At 40.8% G+C, this 12,680-nt stretch overlaps 1 protein-coding gene across 2 annotated transcripts in view; it reads right to left on the reverse strand.

Moving 5' to 3' along the window:
- LOC122816498 (rab11 family-interacting protein 3-like) overlaps nucleotides 1-12,680 on the reverse strand; it is a 1,372,586-nt gene that overhangs the window by 932,844 nt on the left and 427,062 nt on the right. For both annotated transcript variants that reach the window (XM_044089329.1, XM_044089328.1), the window contains one exon: nucleotides 1,066-1,159. In XM_044089329.1, the coding sequence (XP_043945264.1) occupies nucleotides 1,066-1,159 (94 nt within the window). The remainder of the gene's footprint in view (nucleotides 1-1,065; nucleotides 1,160-12,680) is intronic.

The following is a 12,680-nucleotide window of genomic DNA, read 5'->3' on the forward strand; positions in this document are numbered from 1 at the left end:
TATTTTATTTACATCTTGATAGTTTAATATTTTAATATAGACAGGTCTTGGTTTCAGTGCTGTTTGCATTTCCCTCAGGGCTCTGTGGGCTCTCTCTGTTGTTATTTGCTGTATTTCTTCAAGTTCCTCTAGCAGGGAATTTATTATTTGCTTGATTGTTGGTATTAGATTGTTATGAGGTACAGTTTCAGGTATTCCTCTGATGATGATATTGTTCCTTCGAGATCTTGCTTCTAGGTCTGTTATTTTTGCTTGTAAGTTTTGTATTTCTTTGTCATGGGCATCAGTTCTTTGAGAAATAAGTCTATTTTTATTTCATTTTCTATTATTTTGGACTCAAGATTTTTCCATTCTGGATATTATTTAGCTGAATGAGTCACCAAATTGCAATGATAAGTCCTTTACTGCTTGCTGGATACGTAACAAGGCAGTTTTTATGTCTTCCAGATTAGCTGGCAGGTCTGACTTGGATTTATTTGTAGTTTTAGAGTTGTCAGTTTGTTTAGTTGTCTTTTGAAGTTGTGTCTTTCTCAGGTGAGACTAGTCCTGAGAATTTGGTCTTAGTTGTTGTTTCCATATTATTTTCCTCTTTTGACATCTTGCTGTGTAGTGTTTTAATAATCTTGTAGTCAGATGCAGGGCCTTGGTAGCACATGGCTTAAGCTGTTACTCAGAAATCTTAGTCAATCCTGCTGTTTCTGAGCTGAATCTGTCACTTTTTCTTCCTCTTCTGTTTGCTGGATGATATTAGCAGTAAATATCTACAGTTATTTCTGTATTACTAATTCTGTGTTGCCTTCTGGGTTTGTTTTAATCCAGAGTATATCAGAGAGCTAGGTGACAGAAGTGTTCACAAAACAGCGGCCATTTTGAACTCCTCGACACTTCAGAAGTTTTATCTTTATTTACACATCTGGTCTGTAGTAAATTGGGCTAATTCAACATGAAAATTTTATAGCCATAAGACACCAAAACCACAGCACATATAAAACAGTTAACACAAATTTATGGTTAACAAGAAAATTTAAAATGCAACTCTTCACAACTCCAAGCAAGGACACTAACCTCCACTACTTATAGTAGCAATACCACGATAAAAATCTTCAAAGCTGATAACTCCAAGTCCAGTGGGGTCTAGGTACTTTGTGAGGTCCTTCACCTGCAACAAAAAAGAAAATACAATCAGTTTCTTCCTGAATATACTAGCAATATGCTACTAAAATTGGTAATAATGAAGTAACACATTTGTTTTTTTACAGCAATGTGATTTTACCCCCTAATTTATTTACTACACTGGGACACATTGCTCTTTTGTGAGCACTTTAAAGTATTAGTCACAATTAAAAGCCACATTCATACAAAGAGGCAAAGAAAGTGACAGCAAAAGGAAGAATACAAGCATGACTACTGGTGACCCCCTCTCACAGGCAGACAGTAGTTGGCATTAAACACCCCAGAGAATATTAAGGTAGACATTGGCCTACTTGCTATGTGCTATACACATCTGCAGTGGATTAATCAGGTTATCTGAAGATGAATGTTAATTTCACACAGTAGGACATAACGTATAAACTTAAAAACTACCATTTTTTTCTAAGTGAAAATACAGCTTATTAAACCAGGTGCTCTACCAAACATTAACTCCTGCTCTTAGTAACGCCTCCATTACCTTTCCTAATCCTTTTCTTTCTAGCCAAGTCCTGCTACAGGCCAACTCTGTCAATAAAACACTCTAGACAAACAATACCCTCTCTGTGAAAAAAGCACATCTCTACTGTTCTTCTGAACGTTTCATAATAAGGTGACTTTCATGACCCCAATTCCAGGTTTTCTAGCTCTTATCTTAACCAGATTATCAATCCCACAATTTGCTCCCGCTGATAGTTTGCGGATAGTGATCATGTTACAGGGAAGGAAGGGATGCTGAATTTTAAAAGCACTTACATATAACAGATAGGTTGTCTCCTTCTGCAGAGAATCATTAAATGTAGTGGAATGCAGTAACTTCTTACACTGTCCTTGCTGCAAGCTGAACAAGTAATAGGTCATTAACCTGACTCCAGCAACAAAACCATCCACCATGGCAATATCCTCTTATGCTGTTCCATCTGTAAAGTATATACTTTGTTTTTTTTTAAAACAAGAAGAGTGCTCTCCACACACTTTCAAACTCCAGGAGCATCACCAGTGCCATTAAACTGGTAGCTGCTCCTCCCTTTACAGTTATATAAATTCAAGTGAATTACACAGAGATCTGTGGGTTTATCATCCCCACACCATTCAAACGTGTTGTGCGAGGCAGTTCAGCCAGTGTTCTTAAAACACACATCTAGACATGCACCTAAGGCAACATCAAACTACAGCATGCCTCGAGGGAAACCTTGCTCAACCACAGCCACCATCTCCTCATGGATAAAGTTAGTATCCTTCAGTAAAAAGGTAACAAGTACATACAGAAAATGTACCCGAGGTCCTTCTCACATAACAAACAACAGTTTGCAGGAGTTTTCTTCCAAATATCTATTAATCTGTGTTCCATGTTCAATGACATTTCAGTAAACCAGCTCTTGTTTTATGTTACTTTTACTGCATATGTTACAGTAGTGGTAAGTACTCAAAGGCTTACATCTCTGAGAAGATACCACCAGTAATACTCAAAAAAAGCAATAAGAGTTTCAGCCTCATCATACAACTCAACAAACTTTTCCCCCAGTCACTCAGTATTCTGGCACAACCCTACTGGCTGCTCCTGCAGTCAGTTATATGATTACAGCAGTTCTCTCCTGCCATCTGCAGTTCTTACCAAGCACTTGAAGAAAGAAAAAAACTACCAAAGCTTACATAATGGTTAACAATAATGCCAAGACCTGGCCTGCTTGCCTATCTTCGGGACAGAGGAGGGCTCTGTGCTCAGACTGTCTCATTGGCACAGTCTCTGGTGTACAGTAAGGATCACTGTAAGTTGCTCAAAGGGTGGGCTCGGTCAAATGATCACATCATTCAAAGGCATGGCAGTACACTACAAGGGCTCATTGCATACCAACACCACCAATGTCAATGAGCATGTGCGAGGGAGTTATGGCACGGAATAGTATCACACCCAGTACGTTTGTCCCATCTTCCAAAACATACAAATAAGCCACAAGGCATCAGTGGAAACGAAAAGGTCACTAAAATGGCTGTGGAGGAAGCTTGATGATCAGAGCAAAAGCAGAGCAAAAAAAAAGAAAAACAAAATGTCCCGAGGATAAGCAAGAAATTACCGGTTTAACATCCATAAACTTACTGGAGCAGAAAGGATCCATCCTACTGTCAGTGCATCTTTTCTAAGAAGCAAGTTTGGTGACTACTTCACATATCAAATTTATCTTCTCTTGCAGCAGTATCCAAGGTGTACCAGAGTCCCTAGCTATGCTCTGAAAAAAAATCCTGGGCACAATTCTGGACAGCCTTGGAGAATAACATCCCAGATATGATGTGACAACCCAACTGGTGTACAGCAACAAAGTCCGCAATACGTCCAAGGCAACCAGAGTGGGTGAGTAGTAGCTCAGGCTTGCTTGAGTTGGCAGGAGAGGGACAGGAGTGAAAGGGCTGTGCCTGCACATACCTTTCAGAGGTGAGGGGTGGGACTCACAAAATGCACCAGTTCCCTAGTAGAGACTGCATAAACATACACAAAGTGCTCACCCCAGAAAGAGTGGGCTTACATCACTAGTAGAAATAAGCAACAGCACTGCTATGCACCCACTGCATGCCTGCTTGGAGTACTTATTTAACCTTCATGACAAAGTTGGAGAAAAGAAAAAAAAAACTCCATCTATCTGCACATATGACATTCCCACTCCTGGTTTACCTGATCCTCATCCCAGGAATGAATGAACTGTAGAGCTCTCACCAGGGGAGCAAATTAATTATTTGTGTGTGGTCTAAGAGAGAGCTGATGGTCATGGGAGGATGGACAATAAAAAGGAATATGAAATGGTAATGAGCTTGTAATGCTTGGTACCAAAGGTTATGAGCTGGCAAAGATCTTTATCCTGTCCTCCACAGTGGGATTCCCTCAGCCTTATATTACCTGTAAGACTCTGAGCCACTCACTTAACCAGACATCGTTAATAGGTTGCCCCCAAAATAGAAGCATACATCTAGTGAGATACCGGATTAACAAATTAATAACATACAACAATTAATAAATGAAACAAAAAGGAATGTAAGGCTGACCATTATCAGCTACACACATCTCTTCCAAAAAATATTCTTAAATAACTCAGACGTGATTACTACCCTTGGTGGAATAGGCTAATGAGGTTACTCCAAGAGATTTACACTGTTTATCTAATTAAAAAAACAGCTATGCAACCACTTAGGCACTGTTTGGACATCTTTCTGTTTTCGCTGTCTTTAGCAAAAGGCACAAAAGCTGCTGTTAATTTCATGAGGCAGCAGTTCTGTTTAACAGTACAGTTAACAGAGCAAATACATTCCACTCAAAAGGCATTCACCAAGGTTAGACTTGGCTGCTAACAATATAGCCAAGTGGATCAACTGGTCTTAAAAATGGATAAAAGCTACCATCACAATGAAAAAGGGTTAACCCTGAGAGATTCAAAACAAAATCAGATGCTCGTCTACAGTAATACAAAGACAAACAACAAAGAACTGAATAAATACAATACCCTTATGTAAAATCAAAAATAGCACATAGAAGGACTGGGCTTGCAACTCTGAAAGCTACATGGCAGAAGTACAAGTGACCAGAAGGCCATCTTTAATGACAAAAAAAAAAGCTCTGCCACACTGACAGTTTCAAACAGGGATGTAACTTCCTCTATGAGAAAGAGATTATCCCACAGTAGACAACAGATCTGAGTGATAGTCTTTGCTAAAAAATGTCTTCCAAAAAGTTTTTGTAAATGTTAAAGGACAACAAACAAATGGCCACCATTCATGTCATGGATGTTGGTGATGGCTTAAAGGAATTTAACAACAGAGTAGATACACAGTTCCATTCATACAAGAATGAAAGACAGCCCAGAACCAGGGGTAGATTTTTGAATACCACCAGTATTGTACTGATACGAGGAGGAACCTGTAACTGCGCCAGTGCAGAAAATAACCATTTGCTATGACTAATCTTCCAAGAAAAAACATGTTAGTTTTTTCAATTGCCTGTAAAACATGGGAGTATCAACCACCAAGCCCAGAGCCCTACCCCCTAAGGGTACTGGAGAAATCAAACTACGAGTTAAAAGTTCCAGTACTGATGCATCTTACAGTTGGAGAGAAGGAAGGGAACACGAGAGATGACTAGAAGAATCAAGAGTACATTGGAAAAGAAGCAGAGAGAGGATATGGGAGATGGAGATGAACAGTAATAAAACCAGTAACAATGTGGCAGTGATAAAACCAGTAACTTAATGTGGGATTACAATGCAATAACTATATTTGTGAAATATGACAGAACAAGAAAATCTGGATATATTGGAATTTTTTCAGGATTTGTTGGACTTAAGGGAGGCTCTAAAGTATACGCCCTACTTTGTGTCATTAAAATGTTTTGGGGAGGGAAAGGCAGGGGAGAAAGTTAACTGCAAGTTAAAAAAAAACTTTTTTTTCTTAACAGTACTTTTTTGTGGTGTATGGCATTCTTTGTATGCTACAAAGTCAAGTTTTCTCAGTTATTTTATTTATTTATTTTTTTTAAGTGCAACGGGGACTGTAAACAGGTGCTGCTGCTGTTTTTTCCCTTTCTTTCTCCCTTTTCTCTCTCCTCTTGTTCTGATTTAAGAAATATAGGCATTGCAATGAAAAAAAAAGGCTGGTTAAAAAAGCATGACATAAAACATGAATGTGATTTTTCTCATTCTTACATGGGGGAATAACTGGACTGAGAACCATAGATTGATTCTGTAACATGTTTTAAGAGGAAGCAAGTAAATGAAAAGGAATACTGAATATTATGAGGCTTTTTTCCAGCAAATGAATGCATGCTTAGTAGCAATTCTGTATCTGGCCCTCACGTCTCCATGGAAACAATCTGATAAAAAGAATTTGACTGTCTGGTTCTCCTCTTTCATGGAGGCAATCTGATAAAGAAAAATTGATTACAGTCTGGTGGAGAGTGATTAGCTAGGGAAAACAGAAACAGGCTAGGAGACCATGTTCTCTAAAAGCATTCAGGGGTTTCCCCAGCTGGGACAGCTATAAAGATAAGACAAAACCAGTTATCACTTAGTAGAGGAAAAGGTTGCACAAGAGTCTTAACATGGATAACCTTTATTTTAGATTAACTCGTCTGCGAGTGTGGCTATCAGTTTGGGACATTTGTTCCTATTAGAAGGGTAAAACTTCAGTATTTGAAGATGTACATCGTTTTGTGTGTTAGTGTTAAATTAATAGGTTTTAGGGGGATTGGGAGTGTGTTTGTATTTTTGTTTGTGAGCTTTCAATTAAACAACGTTTTGTAAGATGTGACATAGGCCCTAATGGATATGATGAGAAACAACTATATGAAAGTTCAACCTGCCAAACAGAGTATGCATGTAACACAAAAGCTGGAACTAGATATTTACCAAAAAGCATGTTATACATAAAAGGTGGGAATAACTTTTTAATACAATGATGCTTTTTATAATGTCTTTCAATGTCAATAGTCTCACAGATAAATACAACAAAGAAATAGTGAACTATATTAAAAAATGCAGAATGCAAACAGCTCTGTTACAGGAGACACACTTTGAAAAAAAATGAACTTGTGAATTTGATAAAGAATGGATTTCAGGATGATTATTCAGTGGAATATCTGGGAAAAGAGGAGTACTTATATTAACTGCAACAGTTGCTCCAATACCGACAAAAGAGGATAAAGACAATAACAGCAAATTTGTGGTGCTAAGAGGCTACTAGAAGGGAGGAGGATTACACACGCATGTATTTCTATTCCACCTAAAACTGCTTTAATGGAGCTTAAGAAAATTCTGGGAGAAATAATCAGTTTTCAGCAAGGAACATTACTTACGGGTGGGGAACAGAATTTGATTTACAGCAGTGAAGATGTGTTGGGGGACCCAGAAGAGAAAGTATAACAAAGGAGGGTAGATTTTTGAAGAAATTTATGAAAATATATGGCATGGACAATGTGAATTAAGTAATATGAGTTTGTAGTGAATTTACATATTATTCCCCAAGATTTCAAAACTGTACTATGCTAGACAGAACTTACATTTCACAGGAACATGTGCATTTAATTGAATGTCTTGATATGCACCCAATAACTATTTCAGATCATGTGCCAATAATAATCAAAATAAAAATATAGGGTAATGAAATAAAAATGAGACACTGGAACTTTCCCATCTATCTGCTGAAAAAAGAGGAATTTAAGGAATGGGTAGTGAAGATTACTCGGGAGCTATTTGAGATGACAGAAATTACTTCTGAAAATGTAGCCAGGGAGTGGGATAAAATTAAGGTGGAGTTTAAAAATAAGAAGGAAATAAAATAAAAACAGCTATGGTTTAGAAGTAACAAGAATTATTTAGAGGGTCTGACAAATGTTAAAGTATTGCAGAATAGGGGGAATCTCACAGAAAGTACAGTTGTGTACACTTAACATAAATGTACCTGTTCGAGTGTATTCACTGTTGCAGTCATCACATTTGAGTTATCGACCTGCGGGTAGCCCTTTAGCCAGCCTGAATACCAGAGTCTTGGATTCCTGCGACGGATGCTGTCTCTTCTTTCATGACGTCAGGGGTATAAAACATGCAGCAGACGCCATTACATCAGTTTTTCTTGCCCCAGATGTCAGGTGCCCCCACAATGGGAAGCAATTATATGTTATGTTATACCTCCAAAAAAAAAAAAAGCAAATACACCAGAAAAATTAAATACATCAAACAAGAAGGAAAGGTAGAGCCAAGAGAAGTCAGGGGGTTGGAGGGAGGGTAACCAGGAATGCAACAGTGAATACACTCGAACATCTACATTTATGGTAAGTGTACACAACTGTACTATGTTTTTCGTGTTTCACTGTTGCAGTCATCACATCTGGGATGATTCCCAAAGCTAAAGAGGAAGTTAGAGAGCATTAGGGAGAGTTATTAAGCCCTGCAAGACTGCAGTGGCAAAACCAGCTCTGGATTTAGAAAAAATAGGCATGTGGTAATGCTTGGTGAAGGTATGTACAGAGCTCCAGGTAGCAGCTTCTAGGATGTCCCTGGTAGGGACTCCCCTGAGAAAGGCTGTAGAGGTACATGCAGCCCTGGTGGAATGTGATCTTATCCCCTGTGGGGTAGGTTTTCCACGGTGCTTATAGCAGAAATGAATGCAACGAGCTATCCATTTAGAAATGGTTTGCTTTAAAATGGCCTTCCCCTCTGCCCCTGCAACAAAGCCAACTAGCAGCTGTTCAGATTTTCTGAGAGGCTTAGTCCTGTCCAAATAAAATCTAAGTTGCCTGTGCATGTCCAGAGAGTGTGGTATTCATTCTCCTTTGTTTTGTGGATTAGGGAAAAGAGTAGGCAAATGAATGGACTGATTTAGGGCCACACTAGACACCACCTTGGGCATAATGGAAGGATTAGTCCTGAGGGAAACCCTGTCTGCATGGAAGATAATGAAGGGTTCCACTGCCATAAGGGCCTGTAATTCAAACACTCTTCTTGCTGAAGTGATGGCTAGAAGGAAGGCTGTTTTCCAAGAAAGGGATTTCAACTCTGCAGTTCCAGCTGGCTCAAAGGAAGGAGAGTGAGCTTTTCCAATACAAAGTTAAGGTCCTAGGCTGGAGTAGGGGCTCTCCTGGGGGGTCTTAAGTTTTTGGCCCCTCTAAGGAATTGCTTCAGCAGGGGGTGAGAAAAGAGAGGTGGCTCTGTATTATAATGTGCTGAAATGGCAGAGGCATGAATTTCAATTGATGAGAAGGATAGGCCCTTGTGGAGCATTTCTGTTAAGTACTGAAAAATATGAGGTAAGCTGGGCACCGCTGTGCCCATCCCCTGGAGTCTGGCTAGAGGAGCAGCATCTTTTCCACTTTTCAGCACAGGATTTTCTAGTACTAGGCCTCCTTTCCTCCAGAATGACATCTAGCACCTGCTTACTGAGGGAAGCTATTGGAGAGCTCAAGGAATTAGCCAGGCTGCAAGGTTCAGGGTTTGAAGCTGAGGGTGCAGAATCTGACCTGCCTGCTGGGAACAGCAGGGAAAGGGTCTGAGGCAGGTGCCATGGTTCCAGTAGTGTCATACTGCGCAAGAGGGGGTACCAGTTCTGGCGTGGTCAGTCTGGTGCAATCAGTATTGTCCTTGGCTTGTCCTGTTTTATCTTTTGCAGAACCTTCGGGAGGAGAGGCAGAGGGGGAAAGGGATAAACTGAGAGTCTTTCCCAGGTAAAGGACATGACATCCTCTTTCCAGGCTTGACTGTGGGAAGTCCTTGTGCAGAATTTGTCCAATTAGTAGTTCTGAGGGGAGGCAAGCAGGTCTACCTCTGGAGTCCCCCCATTTATTCAAGAGGTTGAATATTTTTGGTTCCAGTTTCCATTCGTGTTTGTCCATGAGATTTCTGCTTAGGTTATCTGCCAGTGAGTTTAGCTTGCCTGGCATGAATTCAGCTTGCAGGTGTACTTGGTAGCTCAAGGCTGATTTCCACAGAGCCATGGCTAGTCTCCAGAGAGGGTATGAGTGGGTTCCCCCCTGCTTGCTTATGTACCACATAACTATGGTGCTGTCTGTCATTACCAATAATTGTCATGGAAGAATGCGGTCTTTGAAGGCTGTCAGGGAATTCTGTACAGCTAACATTTCTTTTTGGTTGTTATGCAGGTGCATCTGTCTTGGGTTCCATTTGCCCTGAATGCACTGCCCTGCCAAATGAGCCCCCCCATGCACAGTCTGGTGCGTCTGTTGTTAGGGTTTGGGTGGCAGGGGGTAGAGTGAAAGGGAGCCCCTTGTTGTGGTAGCAGGTCACTGCCACCAAAGGAACTCTGTCTTTATACAAGGAATGATAGGAATCATTGACTCCAGGTCCTGAGAATGGTCGACACCATAAGCTTTTTAGATACCATTGTAATTTCCTCATATGCAGTCTTGCATATGGAATCAGTAGAATGCAAGAGGCCATGAAACCCTGGGCTTTCAGAATTTTCCTTGCAGACAGCTGGGTCTTTGTGGCCAATAATTTGAAGTAGGTTGTCAAATAAACTTGTTTCTCTGGAGTGAGGAAAGCCATCGGAGAAGTTGTGTTCAAGCTTGCTCCCAGGAATACAATCTGTTGGCAGGGTACTAGATGAGATTTATTTTCGTTTATGGTATACCCCAGAGAGGTTAGAAGATTCTTTACGAATTCCAGATGTTTTAATAGCAAGTCCTGGCTTTCTGCCTGAAATCAGACAATCGTCCAAGTATGGGTATATTTGAATTTTTTCTCTGCCTGCAAAATGCAATGGCTGGAGCTAGACATTGTGAATACCCTGGGCACAGTAGATAAGCCAAAGGGAAGTGCAGAGAACTGGTAGGTATTTCCTGCAAGATTCCCTTATTGGAATTTGCAGGTAAGCTTCCTTTAAGTCTAAGACTGTCAACCAGGCATATTTGCCTAGCATAGGAAACAGCTGGTGAAGTGTTAGCATTTTGAATTTTGGGAATACCAAAAAGGTGTTTAGAACAGAGAGGTCCAGGATAGGATGCCAGGAGCAGTCTTTTCTGGGTACCAGGAAAAGTCTTGAATAAAAACCTTGTCCCCTTTCTTCTGCTGGGACAGGTTGAATAGCCCTGATACTTAGACGACAGAGAACCTGCTGTTGGGCCTCTGCCCATTGATTTGGAGGCAGGTCTGGCCAACCTTTTTGGGTTGGTAGGGTGTTGAAGTGGAATCTGTATTCTTGGGAAACTATGTTCAAAACCCATTTGTCCTGGGTAATGAGTTCCCAGTTTTTTGCATGCAGGGTGAGCTTTCCTCCTAAGGGAGCAGGCAGTTGAGCAGGGCTTGGAAGAATTAAGGTTAAGTCACTGTGCCATTTTTCCATAGGGGGGAGTCTTGCTACTCCCTGCTTTGGAAGTGGGAGCTCCCCACTGCTCAGGCCTGTGCGTAGCCTGAGACTGTAACCTAGGTGGTCTGTTGTTCCTGGGTTTGGACTGAGAAGGCCTGGAAGAGACTGGAAAGGACCAATTCTTTGAAGGCCAATGCCTACTAAATCTGGGAGGCTGTTCTTGCAGGAAATCTTTAACAGTTTGCACAAATTTAGCTTTTTCCTCCATCTTTTTGAGGAGTACTGCTTTGTTACCAAACAGGCGGTCTTGGTTTAAGGGAGCATCCAGTAATTTAGCTTTAACATGATCTGGCAAGTTTTGCTTTAAATTACATTTCCCCAAGCCTGAGCTCACAGCAGGTCCTTGCGGTCTGTGCTTGCCAGAAAAACAACAAACATTTGCCACTGCTTTAAGAAGAATTCCCCTGAACAATCTTGATCGCCAGTCCAAACTTTCTCAGAAAGAGTAGGTTACAAATAATTGTGTACTGCTCCATTTTCTGCTCTCCTAAGTAGTTTAATGTACCTCGTATACTGGCTTGCATACCGCACGGCCCGGCCCATAGCCCAGATCTAAAACATTTAATAACTCCACTACTTTTTACCGTGATCTAGGCTAGAGCATACGCTACCCCAATTACCCACCAGACAGTAGCACAACCAAAGCTACGGAATATGTAAAAAGCCCACATTTCTGTACCTAAAGTAACCTGGAACCAATGCTAGATGGTTTAATATAACATAAAACAAAACAAAAATAAAGAAACAAAACAAAATTAATAACCAGCTGCATAGTATACTTAGAAAACTCTGACCTGACAAAATTCTACCACAAATCTATTTTACTGGCAAAGTCATCTCAAATTCTACAATTAGTGTTGGCAGGGCTTAACCAGCCTAAATAAATCATAAGAGTGTGTTCTCCTGATTGTTTTATTTGGAAAGCACACAACTCTTGTGCTCGGCTGGTCGCCGCTCTGTTCGCCCTCGCTACGCTCGGGCTCACTACGCTCCGATACCCTACCCCATTCCCACTCACCCCCATATCAATTACCTTTATACTTACCCACCACACCCACCTTCAACCCCTCCTCCCACTCAACCTATCACACTCAATCTATCATCCTTAATTAACCAGAAACCACTATTCCACACAATCCCTCCCCATCCCTACAATACCCACACTATCCAGACTGCAAGAAAGTATGAGCCCATTACCAAATCAAACAACACTACAACGCCTCCACTATACCACTGGAATAGCTATACTATTAGTATTACCTTCCACTACCTCCTTATCTGACAGAACTTAACTACTCCCCAATAACCCCAACAAAATGCACATCCATTATCTATCCAAACCTCACACCTTTCTCCAAATTAGCTCCACACCTCTACCCAACCTCCCTCATTCACTTCCTAACACACAAAATCCATTCAACAAACAAATTATCCTACCCAACCTCAAAATATCTAAAAACACTCAACAAGCTAATCAAACTCCAAGCACACCTAAAAGCTAAACTCATGACCTGTGATGACATCCATCCCAACCCAGGCCCAACCTGCCCACTCGCTCCAGTCCCTGACCTGAACAAATCCCTACTCCACAGAACCAAAGACTCACTCCTCATCCTTAACCTGAATGTCAGAAG

This window comes from Protopterus annectens, chromosome 12.part0 (genome assembly GCF_019279795.1).
Source record: "Protopterus annectens isolate FY-2018-M chromosome 12.part0, PAN1.0, whole genome shotgun sequence".
NCBI classification, from domain to species: domain Eukaryota; kingdom Metazoa; phylum Chordata; order Ceratodontiformes; family Protopteridae; genus Protopterus; species Protopterus annectens.